The sequence below is a fragment of the Musa acuminata genome, chromosome BXJ2-9 (assembly GCF_036884655.1).
Source record: "Musa acuminata AAA Group cultivar baxijiao chromosome BXJ2-9, Cavendish_Baxijiao_AAA, whole genome shotgun sequence".
Lineage (NCBI taxonomy): Eukaryota > Viridiplantae > Streptophyta > Magnoliopsida > Zingiberales > Musaceae > Musa > Musa acuminata.
In genome coordinates this window covers 44,999,108-45,011,185 of record NC_088346.1, presented here as the reverse complement: position 1 = coordinate 45,011,185, position 12,078 = coordinate 44,999,108, and the positions used below count along the sequence as shown (strand labels likewise).

The 12,078-nt window shown below is 36.1% G+C and overlaps 1 protein-coding gene across 1 annotated transcript; it reads left to right on the top strand.

Moving 5' to 3' along the window:
* The first annotated feature begins 2,450 nt into the window (after positions 1 to 2,450).
* LOC135623584 (probable 1-acylglycerol-3-phosphate O-acyltransferase) lies at positions 2,451 to 12,046 on the top strand. The gene is made up of 9 exons (XM_065126728.1): positions 2,451 to 2,672; positions 5,289 to 5,525; positions 7,092 to 7,138; positions 7,888 to 8,006; positions 8,085 to 8,245; positions 9,556 to 9,665; positions 9,759 to 9,858; positions 11,188 to 11,311; positions 11,399 to 12,046. The coding sequence occupies exons 1-9, from the start codon at positions 2,491 to 2,493 to the stop codon at positions 11,525 to 11,527; spliced, it is 1,209 nt and encodes a 402-aa protein (XP_064982800.1). The 5' UTR covers positions 2,451 to 2,490; the 3' UTR covers positions 11,528 to 12,046.
* Positions 12,047 to 12,078: the final 32 nt, after the last annotated feature.

Here is a 12,078-nt window from a genome sequence, read left to right as displayed (position 1 = left end):
AAGCCTAGAGGGTCTCACACATATGGTAGGTGTTGCGACGAGTAGATGTTTGAATATGAGATATATGTTAGAGCCCCTATCTTATTAGATATCTAATAAGCTATTGAATTATTGAATCTTATGAATAAGATTCAATAAAAGCCAATGAGAGATTATTGGGTAGAGATCCACTAATCTAAAAGGCTTGGGTAGTTGGATGGAGATTCAATACCAAATAGGGTAGGATCTATTAGGGTTAAGTTGACAATGACCTCTATAAATAAGTGAGAACTAAAATGGACATAGGTCAAACCATTTTTAGCTGTCACCTCCTATACTCCTCTCTCCCTCTCCTGCTTAACTAACAGCCCTAGTTTGGGAGATATGGATAGTAAGAAGGGTTGGCCCCCCTTCTTGATTGCGTAATGCAAGTGGAAATGATGATTGTATAGCGATTTGAGGAGTATCTTCGCAATGTCTACCATGTGGATTATCGCTAGAGAGGACGATAGTTGACAAGGATAAACGATCTTCTCGTTGGAGCGTTTATTGAGAGGATTAGTAAGTGGGCGTTCGTTGGAGCGTTCATTAAGAGGATTGGCGAGTGGATGTTCATGCCACATTAGGCCTCCTTCTAGTGCCAGAATATTAAGGTAAATCATTTTCCACATCCGAGTCAACCTGACGTGGTCCAAACCCGAAGGCACAGGTACCTCCGATGTGGTTCTTGAGTGGCTCCGAGGTGGCTCTAAGGTGGGGGGTGAGCTTTCTAGGCATCGTATGCACTAAGACCGATGTTGGGATAAGTTTCTCGATCTAGCTCCTCTGATGTTTAAGTTAGTACGAGATCTGCTCTAAGATATGAGTTTTTCTTGAAAAGAGACTCCCTTGACAAGACACTGGAGGTTAGTTTATATACCTAGTTTATAGAGGGGATAACCTGTAACTATTCCAATATCGCTCTTTGATATTTTGTCCATCTGGGCGATAAGAGGTAGATAGGGTTGAACCGCCTCTCTTAGATCGTTATCCATGAGGGCGAACAAGTGGAGGATAACTGAGACCGTTTTTTCCTAGGCTAACTTTCATGTGCGATATGTGTCAAATGATGATTGGCCGCTAACATTTCTCTATCAATATTTTTATTTATCTTAATATGTCATGATATTAAGATGATAATAGTTTACACTTAAGTTTCCTAAAATTAGTGATTTGTTGTATAGGACAGATAAGAAAAACTTGGTTGGATAAACAAATCAATATCTCAAGAGCTAAAACTAAAGTCGGAATTGAAGGCACATATCATGATATGATTGATGCTCCACCACAGCGGTCAAAAATCATTTCACTTTCTCTATCTAACCCTTAGCTTACTCGATTGGTTCTATCGACACAATATGGAAGCGTATAATGGGATTATACGAAGAAGATTGGGCATCAAGATAATGATATCGAATCATTAAAAGTCAAATAAAATTGGACAATACATCATAATCAAAGTGAATCAAAGATCGTTACAACAACCAATGAGAGGAAAACGACAAAATACATAATTATACAACTAATTTAGCTTAAACTTTTAATATAATAAAATCTAATCATGACGTGTTCTTTTTCTTCGATACGATTGAATCAACAGGTGTTATTAATCTCCAATACGACCAAATCCGACCGTCAATTATTCTCGATCTCCGATGTGGTAAAACTAGAAGAAAAGTTGTGATGGCTCTTTACATAATACAAATATTCTCTCCAATGGTATGTTTTATGAGCATTTTTTTCCCCAAAGAAAAGAAATTATATATTATTACAAACATCTCCTCCCTCAAGTGAACATGAATCATAGAATCTTGATAGTAAGATCTGGGAATCTTTTCATAAAAATAAATCCAATAAATGATTTGGGAAGATTAGACGTATAATTGAGCAGGTAAAATTCCAAAGAGTCAATATTTCTCACGTCTCATTAAGATTTGAAATAGTCAATCTCGATCCCAAGAAATCAACTTGTGATGCATTCCCTGATGCATTAAAGGCATATCCGTCTTCAATTCTTATTCGTCAGTCCGAATGGCTTGCGCAACAAGAAAAAGCGTTTCCATGAGAGGCCAGGTTTGACTCATTGCTGGTGGGGACCCACATGGGACCCGGTTCTCAATTCCTGCTGTGTCCAATCAGAGGCCAGGTTTTCTCCTGAAAGTATTTTCCAAAGCCATGTTTCTTTTCCCACCTGTCTTTCCCAAAATGTTTCGGATGCGAGTTCTTACTTACCCAGTCATACCATGAGATTGGTGGAAAACCGAGATTGTGATGTGGCCGCCCATGGGCCCATGTGGCCACCAATTGCCTCGCCTCCCCCGATCGGTAGTTGCGTGAGGTAACTAATGTGGTCGTCGTGCTTCTGCAGTTTCAAACAAAGTCGGTAATTGGTGGTCTCCGTCGACGTTGGGAACAAGTAGATCAATATAAGGGCACGAGGCAGTAGATGGAGAGGGAAGGGGTTGTGGTAGCATGAGCAGGGGGGCCGTGGCGGTAGCGAGAATGGCTGAGGAGATCGGCAGGACTGCCTCGGCGGAGTCTTCTTCGTCCACGACGGCATGGAGAAGGTGGGCGTGGCCGACGGTGCTCCGGTGGATCCCGACTTCCACCGACCGCATCATCGCCGCCGAGAAGCGGCTTCTGTCTCTTGTGAAGTGAGTCCTCTTTGGCTCCCGGTTTTCCTCTTTTTGGGTAGAAGAAATCCCTGGTCCTAACCATTTTTTTTCTCCTGCTAAAACGATCCCTCCCGCCCGCCGCCCCTTCTCTTTCTCTTTTTTGGGTCGGAAGTTGTGATGTTTTGCCTATTTGTCAATTGCTTTCCGTTTTTGACTATACAACAATTTATGATCTGAATTAGTCCATACGATAGATTAGTGTCTCTTTGCATTAATATCCTCGGCAATTACGACTTGCAATTTTTGAAGCGATCGTCAAATTTTGATCTTTAGGCTATGTAGTATAGACCTTTTGTGTAATTTTGCTTTCTGATGCACCGTGTTGGTCACAATTGGATAATAAATGGAACTTTTTACTTGTTTATTCTTCTGGTCGGTGATTGTTTGAACCAAACTATTTTATATGTTAAAGACTATGCTTCTCTTTGGAAATTGAACTGGATGATTGATCAGACTGAGTGACGATTACTTGCAAGTAAGGCGTAAAAGTTTGGAATATTTTATTCAAGGTAAAAATAGAGAACAAATGATACACTCAGAATGAATGGTTTGGTTCCATCTGGTGATGCCTCTGATACAGGTTGTTGCAATTCTTTACTAACAAGAGAACCACGTATTTAACTGGCAATTAGCGAAGGATATACTTACACCATCGTCTAAGAGTAAGACTATACCCTATTACACTACTATGGGTATGCGGGTCAGAAAGAAGTGCCCATGAAAATCATTATGGTCGGCATAAGCATGAATTACTTTTTAACTGTTGCATATCCCCATTTGAGTCAATGGCAGACTGTGTGGTTGCTTATTGCATGGTTTCCTATGCCACCTTCAAATTGGTACTTTACATTACAAGAGATTAGTAACATACCACTACAATGTTCTAGTGCCTACGTTAAGCTACTCCACTCCTTATGCTGATATTTTTTGCTGGCACATAATGTACCAGTGTGGGGGCATGTTGCAAATATGAAAATTATGGTTCCTGCGACTTATGTCCCAACAATTTCGAATTAGCTATATGAATCTTTTGGCCCATTGTGCTTTAGGAAGGGTGATAATCCTTCTTGTTAAACTATAAGAGCTACGATAATCCTAGTTAAACTAAGAGCTACCAGTTTTAATAAAGTATTCTTTGGTCTTAATCTACCTTTCTAGCACACTGGTCTGAATCAAGTCACCTCGTCTAACTAGGGCACCTTAAGGTCCCCTTTGAGTATTTTGATATTATCTTAAATGATTTACCCCCATTTTACTGTCTATTCAAGGTACACATTCTTGTTCAAGAAAACAATTCGTATTTTATCTTTTTCTGGGAATCCCGTACATCTTAATATTAATTTAAGTTTAGAATTAATCTCAAGTAATCTCTTATCAATCAAAATAATATGCAGATGACATATACCAATGATGTCTATGTTGAATGTATATAGAAAGTTCTCTATTTATCAATATAAAAATATAAGATTTAGAGTTGATCCTTGGTATAACTCTATGGATATAGCAGACTCACTATACCTAGCTCTATTGACAATAGCATGCGTACCTTGATCAAAGTCTACTGCAACAAATATTTGGGAACTCTACATAGGTTATTTTAAGTCGATGAAAGCTATATACAAAGTATGTTTCATTACCTTTGTTCCTCTATGATTTGAACAACTTTGGATATCTCTCTTGTTTTTGTATAGTATGCAGAAGAGCTTCTCTTTCATTTATCACACAACCTTTCAATTCTCAAAATTTTGCTGCATGAACTATTCATTCAAACTCTCTTTTTATATCCTAAACTCAAAAAATGAACAGAGTTAGCATTAGGTGCCAAACTTTCCATTTTATTCATCTTTAAAGTTCCCTTTACCTCATTTACGTTATTTTGTGTACAAATTTATGATGACTAAACTTGCCATTATTTTCTCTCTAAAGCTGTCATATATAGAATGTTTGTTAAAATTTTATAAAAATAATTCCTTTATTTTTTCTTGATCTTCATTTCATAATAAGCACTCTGTAAGTTTCTTCCTTTACGCATGTATTGTTGCTGAACTCTTAAATCATCCTTTCTCTAGTATTGATAGTTTGACATCCTTAGGACCTATTTTTTAACAAAAAACAATCATAAGTCTTGTATCTTGTCATACTTTATATTTTTTAGCCTCAGTTTTACCAATCTAAGAACCATATTCTTCTGAAATGATTTGAATTATTAGAAGAGCAGTCCTAATAGCCATATAATATCATTGGTTTAACCAGCTTCCCTGTTTTAATGCAGTCTAAATTTTGATAACAGGACTTGAAAAAAAAAAAAAAATCTTCAAGGCAACCAATTATTGGCATTTAACACTTTAGACATCTGAAATGTCATGTTTATAGTTACTATCTTGCATATTATTGATCCATTGATGTAGGTGCCATCCATAATTGCAAGGGTAACAAGTTTTTGGGGATAATTCTAAAATAAGCTGACTAGAATCTATGTAGTCTTTTTATATAGCTTTGTAGAGTTCCTTCATGAGTTGGGCTGTTTTAGTTATTCTTCTAGATTTATTTTTTTAATATCAGTTTGTTACACATGAAATTCTTTGCCTGTTTCAGGACAGGGTATGAGCAAGAGCAGGTCAATATTGGGCCTGGACCACCGGGATCAAAAGTTAGGTGGTTCAGATCTTCTAGTGATGAGCCAAGGTTTATTAATACAGTTACATTTGATAGCAAGGAGAATGCTCCCACCCTTGTCATGGTACATGGATATGGTGCTTCTCAAGGATTCTTCTTCAGAAACTTTGATGCTCTTGCTACTCATTTTCGAGTGATCGCCATTGATCAACTTGGGTAATCTGTACTGTTGTTTATCACAACTAATTTAAAGTAGATTGTCTGTGTTATTTCTTTTATTTGATACTTCCATTTTTGAGAAATGTTTGTTTTCTTCTTAGTGGAAATTGTAACAGTTTTTGCCAGCTTATGGTTTAAAATTTTAAATGTTCAAGACTATCAATACTTGATGTATCCTAAATGTCAAAAGTGCTCCTTGTGAAAAAGTATATTACTTAGATAGCATAAAATTAGACATTCCTCAATTTTGGGACACTAGCTCTTATTACCCATTCCCCTGGGCTATAGTTTCTAGGTCATGTTTAGGTACTGTTTCTTTCCTTAAGTGAAGAATTTAAGCCTTTTGTCAATATAGATTCTTGTTGCTTCTATTCTGAAACGTCTGGTTTTATAAATCCTCCACCTAACAATCTTTATAAACCTGTTACAATGGAGTCATTTTGTCTTTATCTTAGAAGATACTTATTTTTTAGGCATCTTTCTATAAGAAAATGTTGGCTTTTAATTGTATCCTTAATTTTCCATTGCTTGTAATTGTGATTTTACCAAGGATTGAAATATTGTACCATACCGGAGTTTCGAGATTCGCTCGATATGGTACGGTACTGTATAACGAGCGGTATACCGCTCGGTGTGTGTGTGTGTGTGTATATAAAGTGAAAAAAAAAAAATCGGCGATGTTGCCTCTCTTCTCCCCCAAGCGAAGCGACGTCGCGTGTATATATATATGTATATATATATATGTATGTATATATATATATGTATGTATATATATATATGTATGTATATATATATATATATCTGCGACGTTGCCTCGACGACATCGCCTCTCTTCTCCCCACGCGGGGTGACGTCGCCTCGTTTTTCTGCGACGAGGCGATGTCGCCCCACGTGTGGACAAGACAGGCGACGTCTACATCGCAGATTTATATATATTATATATATATATATATGCATATTATATATATAAATAAATAAATACCGCCCGGTAGGTTTTATTCGAAATTGAAGACCTTGGATTTTACAATCACTCTTTAATGCTATGTCACTATTGCATTAGCATTTCCAATACTTGTACAGCCAGACATAATAATGGATTGTTTGTTGCCTCTAGAAAGATTAGATTGAAGAGAATATTGGATGGGTTGTAGTGCATCTTTATGATTCCTTTTCTTTTAGGCTTTGTTAAAATTATAAGGTGAAATGCCACTTGTATTGGTAGGTACGAGCTGACATTTATTGTTTCAATAATCAATAGGGTTGTGGACTGGGTGATTTTACCTGGTTCGATCTGCGTGAGTTATAAGCAGACTGATGCTGAATTGTATTGATGTGCAATGTACACTATTTTTGGATGTTTTGTGGATTTTCTTTTGTCTCTTAAACAGAATCTTTACTGAAAGTTTAGCTCCATGGAACTATCTTTGCTTATATCATGTATTATCCTTTTTGTTGCAAGATATGTGTGCTAATCTTTTGTTGTTTTCATTTCTCTTTTTTGGTTTTTCTACAAAATATTTATGGTGCATGTCAATATCATGTATAATTTACCTTCCTTTGCAGCTGGGGTGGATCAAGTCGACCTGACTTTACATGTAAAAGCACAGAAGGTTGGTGCAAGCCTTTTAAGTAATCATTTCTGCTATAATGAATCTAGTAACTTTCTTTTGTTTGTTGCACTTAATTAGGGAAATTTGAACAGGTTGATTGAAGTAAAGTTAAAAATGTTTAGCAATAAATCACAAGTTGGCTGATCAAATGTTATTTTAGAAGTATTAATCTAAATAACTTAAACTCTTGAAGGTCTTGTGTCACAAACTCATTATGTTATTTTGCAGAAAAGTGTGATTGTTAATTTGTTTTTAATGAAAATTTGCATGTTTTGCATCAATCATCTTCCATGATTCTCTAGAAGAGTGGACATTCAACCTTCTGAAGTCTTGACTTCCTTGGACTAATCCTCTTTTAATTTCACAGAATACCTGCACCTCTTGGACCTTACTCATAATAGTCCCATTAGCAATTTGAGAGATCGTATCAACTAACAGTGGGACTTGATGGTTTAATTAATTGTAATAGATCAACTTTGTTGATTTCTTTTTCTTCTTCTAGTAGTTGTAGATATTCTTTATAACCTATTCAATTTCTTTTTTGCTTGGGCCCCTACCAGTTTTTTTTGCATTCGATGCTCTAGAAAACTTTTGTTTGACAATAAATTAAATTTTGGGTTATCAGTCAATAAGTTTTAGTGAGTTTATGAATGGATTGTTGTAAAAAGTTTGTCTTCTCTTTTTACTTTTATTTTTTTATAATTATTTGAAGTCTCTGTAATGTTTCATCACCACTTCCAACTTTTCAGAAACTGAGACATGGTTCATAGATTCTTTTGAGGAATGGCGTAAAGCCAAAAATCTCAACAAGTTTATTTTGCTTGGACATTCTTTTGGAGGATATGTTGCAGCAAAATATGCTCTGAAGGTAATTTTTCTTTAAATTGAGCTGATCTTCTTTTCAGATTCTCTTTCATACAGACCATTTTATTTGCTCTGTGTACAGCATCCTGAACATGTGCAACACCTGATTTTGGTTGGTCCTGCTGGTTTCTCATCAGAGACAGAACAGAAATCAGAATGGCTTACCAAGCTCAGAGCAACATGGAAAGGGGTTATTCTGAATCATCTTTGGGAATCAAATGTGACTCCTCAAAAAGTTATCCGGTATAGTTTCTAACTTTCTATTTGCAATGGTGATATGTTGTTCTTGTGCAACAAAGTCTTTTATGCTTTTTTATCCCCTATTCCTTGCATTTTTTGGTCCTTTAAAGTCAAAAGGAGTGCATTTGCTTTTCAAACCATAGTGTTTTATGACATTTGCATTTCCAGGGCATTTTTTTATTCATTGTGTAGTATATAATTAATATTTTACAGGTGTTCTTATTATAATTTCTTTTCTGTTACAAACATGGGAAATACTTTGAATTATACTGGTTTGCGATTTTGCATATATGTATATAGATGGATTCTTTGCTGTGACCTAAATTCACGAATTTGTGGTCACATAAGATGATTGATGGTCACAGTTATGCTAGATAATAAGTCACACTTGTATAGATTTTCTTAGACTATGATATTGTTTTGAAAAATGATTCCTCAAGCATTGGTGACACTATGGTTCATGTTCTAATTTTCAAAATTAAAGGATTTGCCAGTTTTGTCTCTTTTAGCCTCTGGAAATTTGTGCTGATAATATTGGACTTTCATGACAATTGATGATTGACATCTGGTTCAAACTTCAAAGCCTACTTCATCTTTGTGTGATCTTTATGGTGGTCATTTCTTCTACATTTTGTTGCACTCTGATTATAAAGATTTGCCTCTAACTATACCTTACAGTTTCTTCAGTTTTTAGGAGCAAGTTAACTACACCAAGTTTTCAGTACATCAACTTTCATTTCTATAACCTACCTGTCTTAGTTTGAGTTAGAATGGTATGTGTTATTTAAGAGGAGGTGAGGATTTTTTTTGTGGTTAATCCTTGTATACGATGTTTATTGAGGTAGTCTTTAGAAGTTTTAGGTTGTAGGTTGTTTTGTCACTTATTTGGTTTCTACTTTCTGTTTTTTCCTATTTGATTTTTCTTTTTTTCTATTATATGATTGTTTCTCTGTTGTACTGATGCCATAGGAAACCTGTTGCTATTTGTTTGTTGACATCACTGTGTTCTTTGTGAGCCTGAAGGGAGTTGATTTTTAATCCTTAGATGTATTGCCATCATGACAAGTAAAATTCATATTTCTTTGTTTTAATCGTCACTATTAGTTTGATAAGTGGCTATTATTACTGCATGAGTCATCTATATATTGTTATTTGAATCTTTTCTGGAAGTTCATTTTGGTAAATAACTATTGCATCTATCAGGCAAATAGTCAGATTACTAGAACCATGAGATGCATAAGGATGTTCCATGAGTAGTCAAGTATAATCATCAAATAATTTCACATGTCAATATTTTTGTCACTGTCAAACAGAGGGCTAGGTCCTTGGGGCCCAGATCTGGTGCGGAGATATACAAGTGCAAGATTTGGTTCATATTCAACTGGTGATATGCTGACTGAAGAGGAGTCTAGCTTGTTAACAGGTATTTAGGTGCTAATTCAAAAGCTAAGTTATCCTCAATTTTGATGTTTCCTTGCGCTAGCTAGGTTCAAATAATCTTCTTTTGTTCTTGAAGATTATGTATACCATACGTTAGCTGCCAAGGCAAGTGGTGAATTGTGCTTGAAGTACATATTTTCCTTTGGGGCATTTGCACGGAAGCCTCTTTTGCAAAGGTTAGTGTTGGATGCTTAATTCTACTAAATCAGATAGCAAAGTTGCTTCAAACATTTTAAGAATGTGAGCACTGTTAAACTTCTATTGCCCATATGGTATTTACATTGTTTTATTGTAAAAATTATCTTATGTTTATTTTTTATTTGAATTATCGCAAGTCTTTATTTTCTTTTAGAAATTTTCAGAATAGTTGGAGATTGAAAAAGGATAAAAGCCTTTTGAACAAGAGTTGACCCAAGTGCTCTTTGGTATAGTTCCCACCCATGTTTTTCTGGATAAGATCAACCTATATGAGATGTTGGAAATCATCTCAGGCAGTAATTTTATTGGTCGATTACATTTTAGATTTTTCTCCATAGCTCTTGATTCATTCTGAAGAATTGAGCTAATAATCATGTCAGTCATCCTCATACTGAAAGTTCATCTGTTATAGCTTGTCGGGTAATAAAATCATGCCCTTCTTTTTGCCTGAAGCATTAAGACAGTTATAGTGATAGGAACACCAGATATCGGTTCATATTTACTAGTAATTACTCATCACATATGACTAATCTGTGTTTGAACTTCTATTTTACTTTTGTTACCAATAAGTAGTCATCCTTTCTGTTAGTATTACATGATCACTTCCATCTAAGTGTTCCATTATTCTAGATGGCCATTTTTGCAATCTGTTTCTCGTTGGCTGTTGGATATGCACTCCGCACGAATAGAAGATTTGGCAAGAAATCTCTTTCTATGGATGCTTTGTTATATTCATACTGGGACTGCTGGGTTTCCTACAAAGTGGTTTGTACAACAAAATCATAGGTGCATGAGGCTTCCATCAATGTGGGCTCCGAGAAAGATCAATATACATAGATGGAATATTTCTGAAACTTGATCTCTAGGATCACAAATGAGCAACCTTCCCAACCTTAAATGGGAGGTAAAGGGTGGTCAGACTGGGACTACTAGGTTTCGTACAAAGTGGTTTGTATATGGGTGCATGATGCTTCCGCTAATGTGGTGTCTGGGAGAGATCAATATATGCAGATAGACTATTTCTAAAACTTGAACCCTGGTCTCTTAGATCGCAAGTGAGCAATCTTCCTGACCTTAAATGGGAAGGTAACAAGAGGTCTCAGGGGTTAGGAGGTGCTAGTTGACATATTGTTTTTTTAACTCCTGGAACTAGATTTGCTAGATACATTCAATCTACAAGGTAGATATATTCCTTCTGGTTAAGTGATTACTTTGTGAGGAATTAGTAGACAAAAGAAACTTTGGTTATTGGATCATTAAATTGCACACTGAACGACTTCTAATGTGCATGTTATTATTGAATGCAGTGCCTCTGAATGGAAAATCCCTACTACCTTCGTGTATGGTTATCAAGATTGGATGAATTATCAAGGGGCACAGCAAGCACGGAAGGATATGAAAGTTCCTTGTGAAATTATAAGGGTTCCACAGGTCTCTCTTTCTCTCCCTATATGTATCTTGGTTTTCTTTTTCTCTCAGACAGATGATTCTCAAGTAATAGTGGCTCATGAAATGCAGGCAGGACATTTTGTATTCATAGATAATCCAGCTGGTTTCCACTCAGCAGTCCTCTATGCTTGCCGCAGAATTCTTTCCCCAGATCATGCAGAGACCCAATCACTACCAGAAGGCTTGACAAGTGCATAGCTTGCTGCATGTGCATGAGCTTTGGGTTCAATGGTATGCATTTACCCATTTGCTCACTCAGTCATACAAGAACTGGTGAATAACATTCTTCTTATACAACGACTACCGGAAGGCTTGTTTATCGAGTTGATGCTGCTGCTGCTGCTGCTACTTCTGTCAAATAAAGTTAGTAATCGTTTAAGATAATTCAATTTAGTGGCTGAGATTATTTGCTTGTGACTTGCCGAGTCTGTACTCAAAGTAGTTGTGTTCATCAAGTATTCATCAAGAACATGAACTAAACACTACTAGAAAGGACAAATGTACACCAGGAGATTCTGAGGGACTAAAACAGGATGTACTTTGTCCCTGGTGGATTCTCCGATCAATAATGAACTCATAATCGAATGTAGAGATTATGAGGGAGGTGGAGCCCCGATTGGAGAAATAGAGTTAGCTTGGGCAGAGAAGTGAATATTAGGTTCTTGATTAACCCATTATGCTTAATCATGGTTATATAGCGTTTCTTGATTTGTTTTATAGTCGAGGTCAGACTCGATGGCATTGTGTCT

Excerpts from the sequence above, each read along its gene's own strand:
- LOC135623584 (XM_065126728.1), top strand. The coding sequence starts at position 2,491 with ATGAGCAGGGGGGCCGTGGCGGTAGCGAGAATGGCTGAGGAGATCGGC. Across the intron at positions 2,673-5,288 it reads CGGCTTCTGTCTCTTGTGAA|GACAGGGTATGAGCAAGAGC; the intron begins GTGAGTCCTCTT and ends TGCCTGTTTCAG. Across the intron at positions 9,859-11,187 it reads CGGAAGCCTCTTTTGCAAAG|TGCCTCTGAATGGAAAATCC; the intron begins GTTAGTGTTGGA and ends TATTGAATGCAG.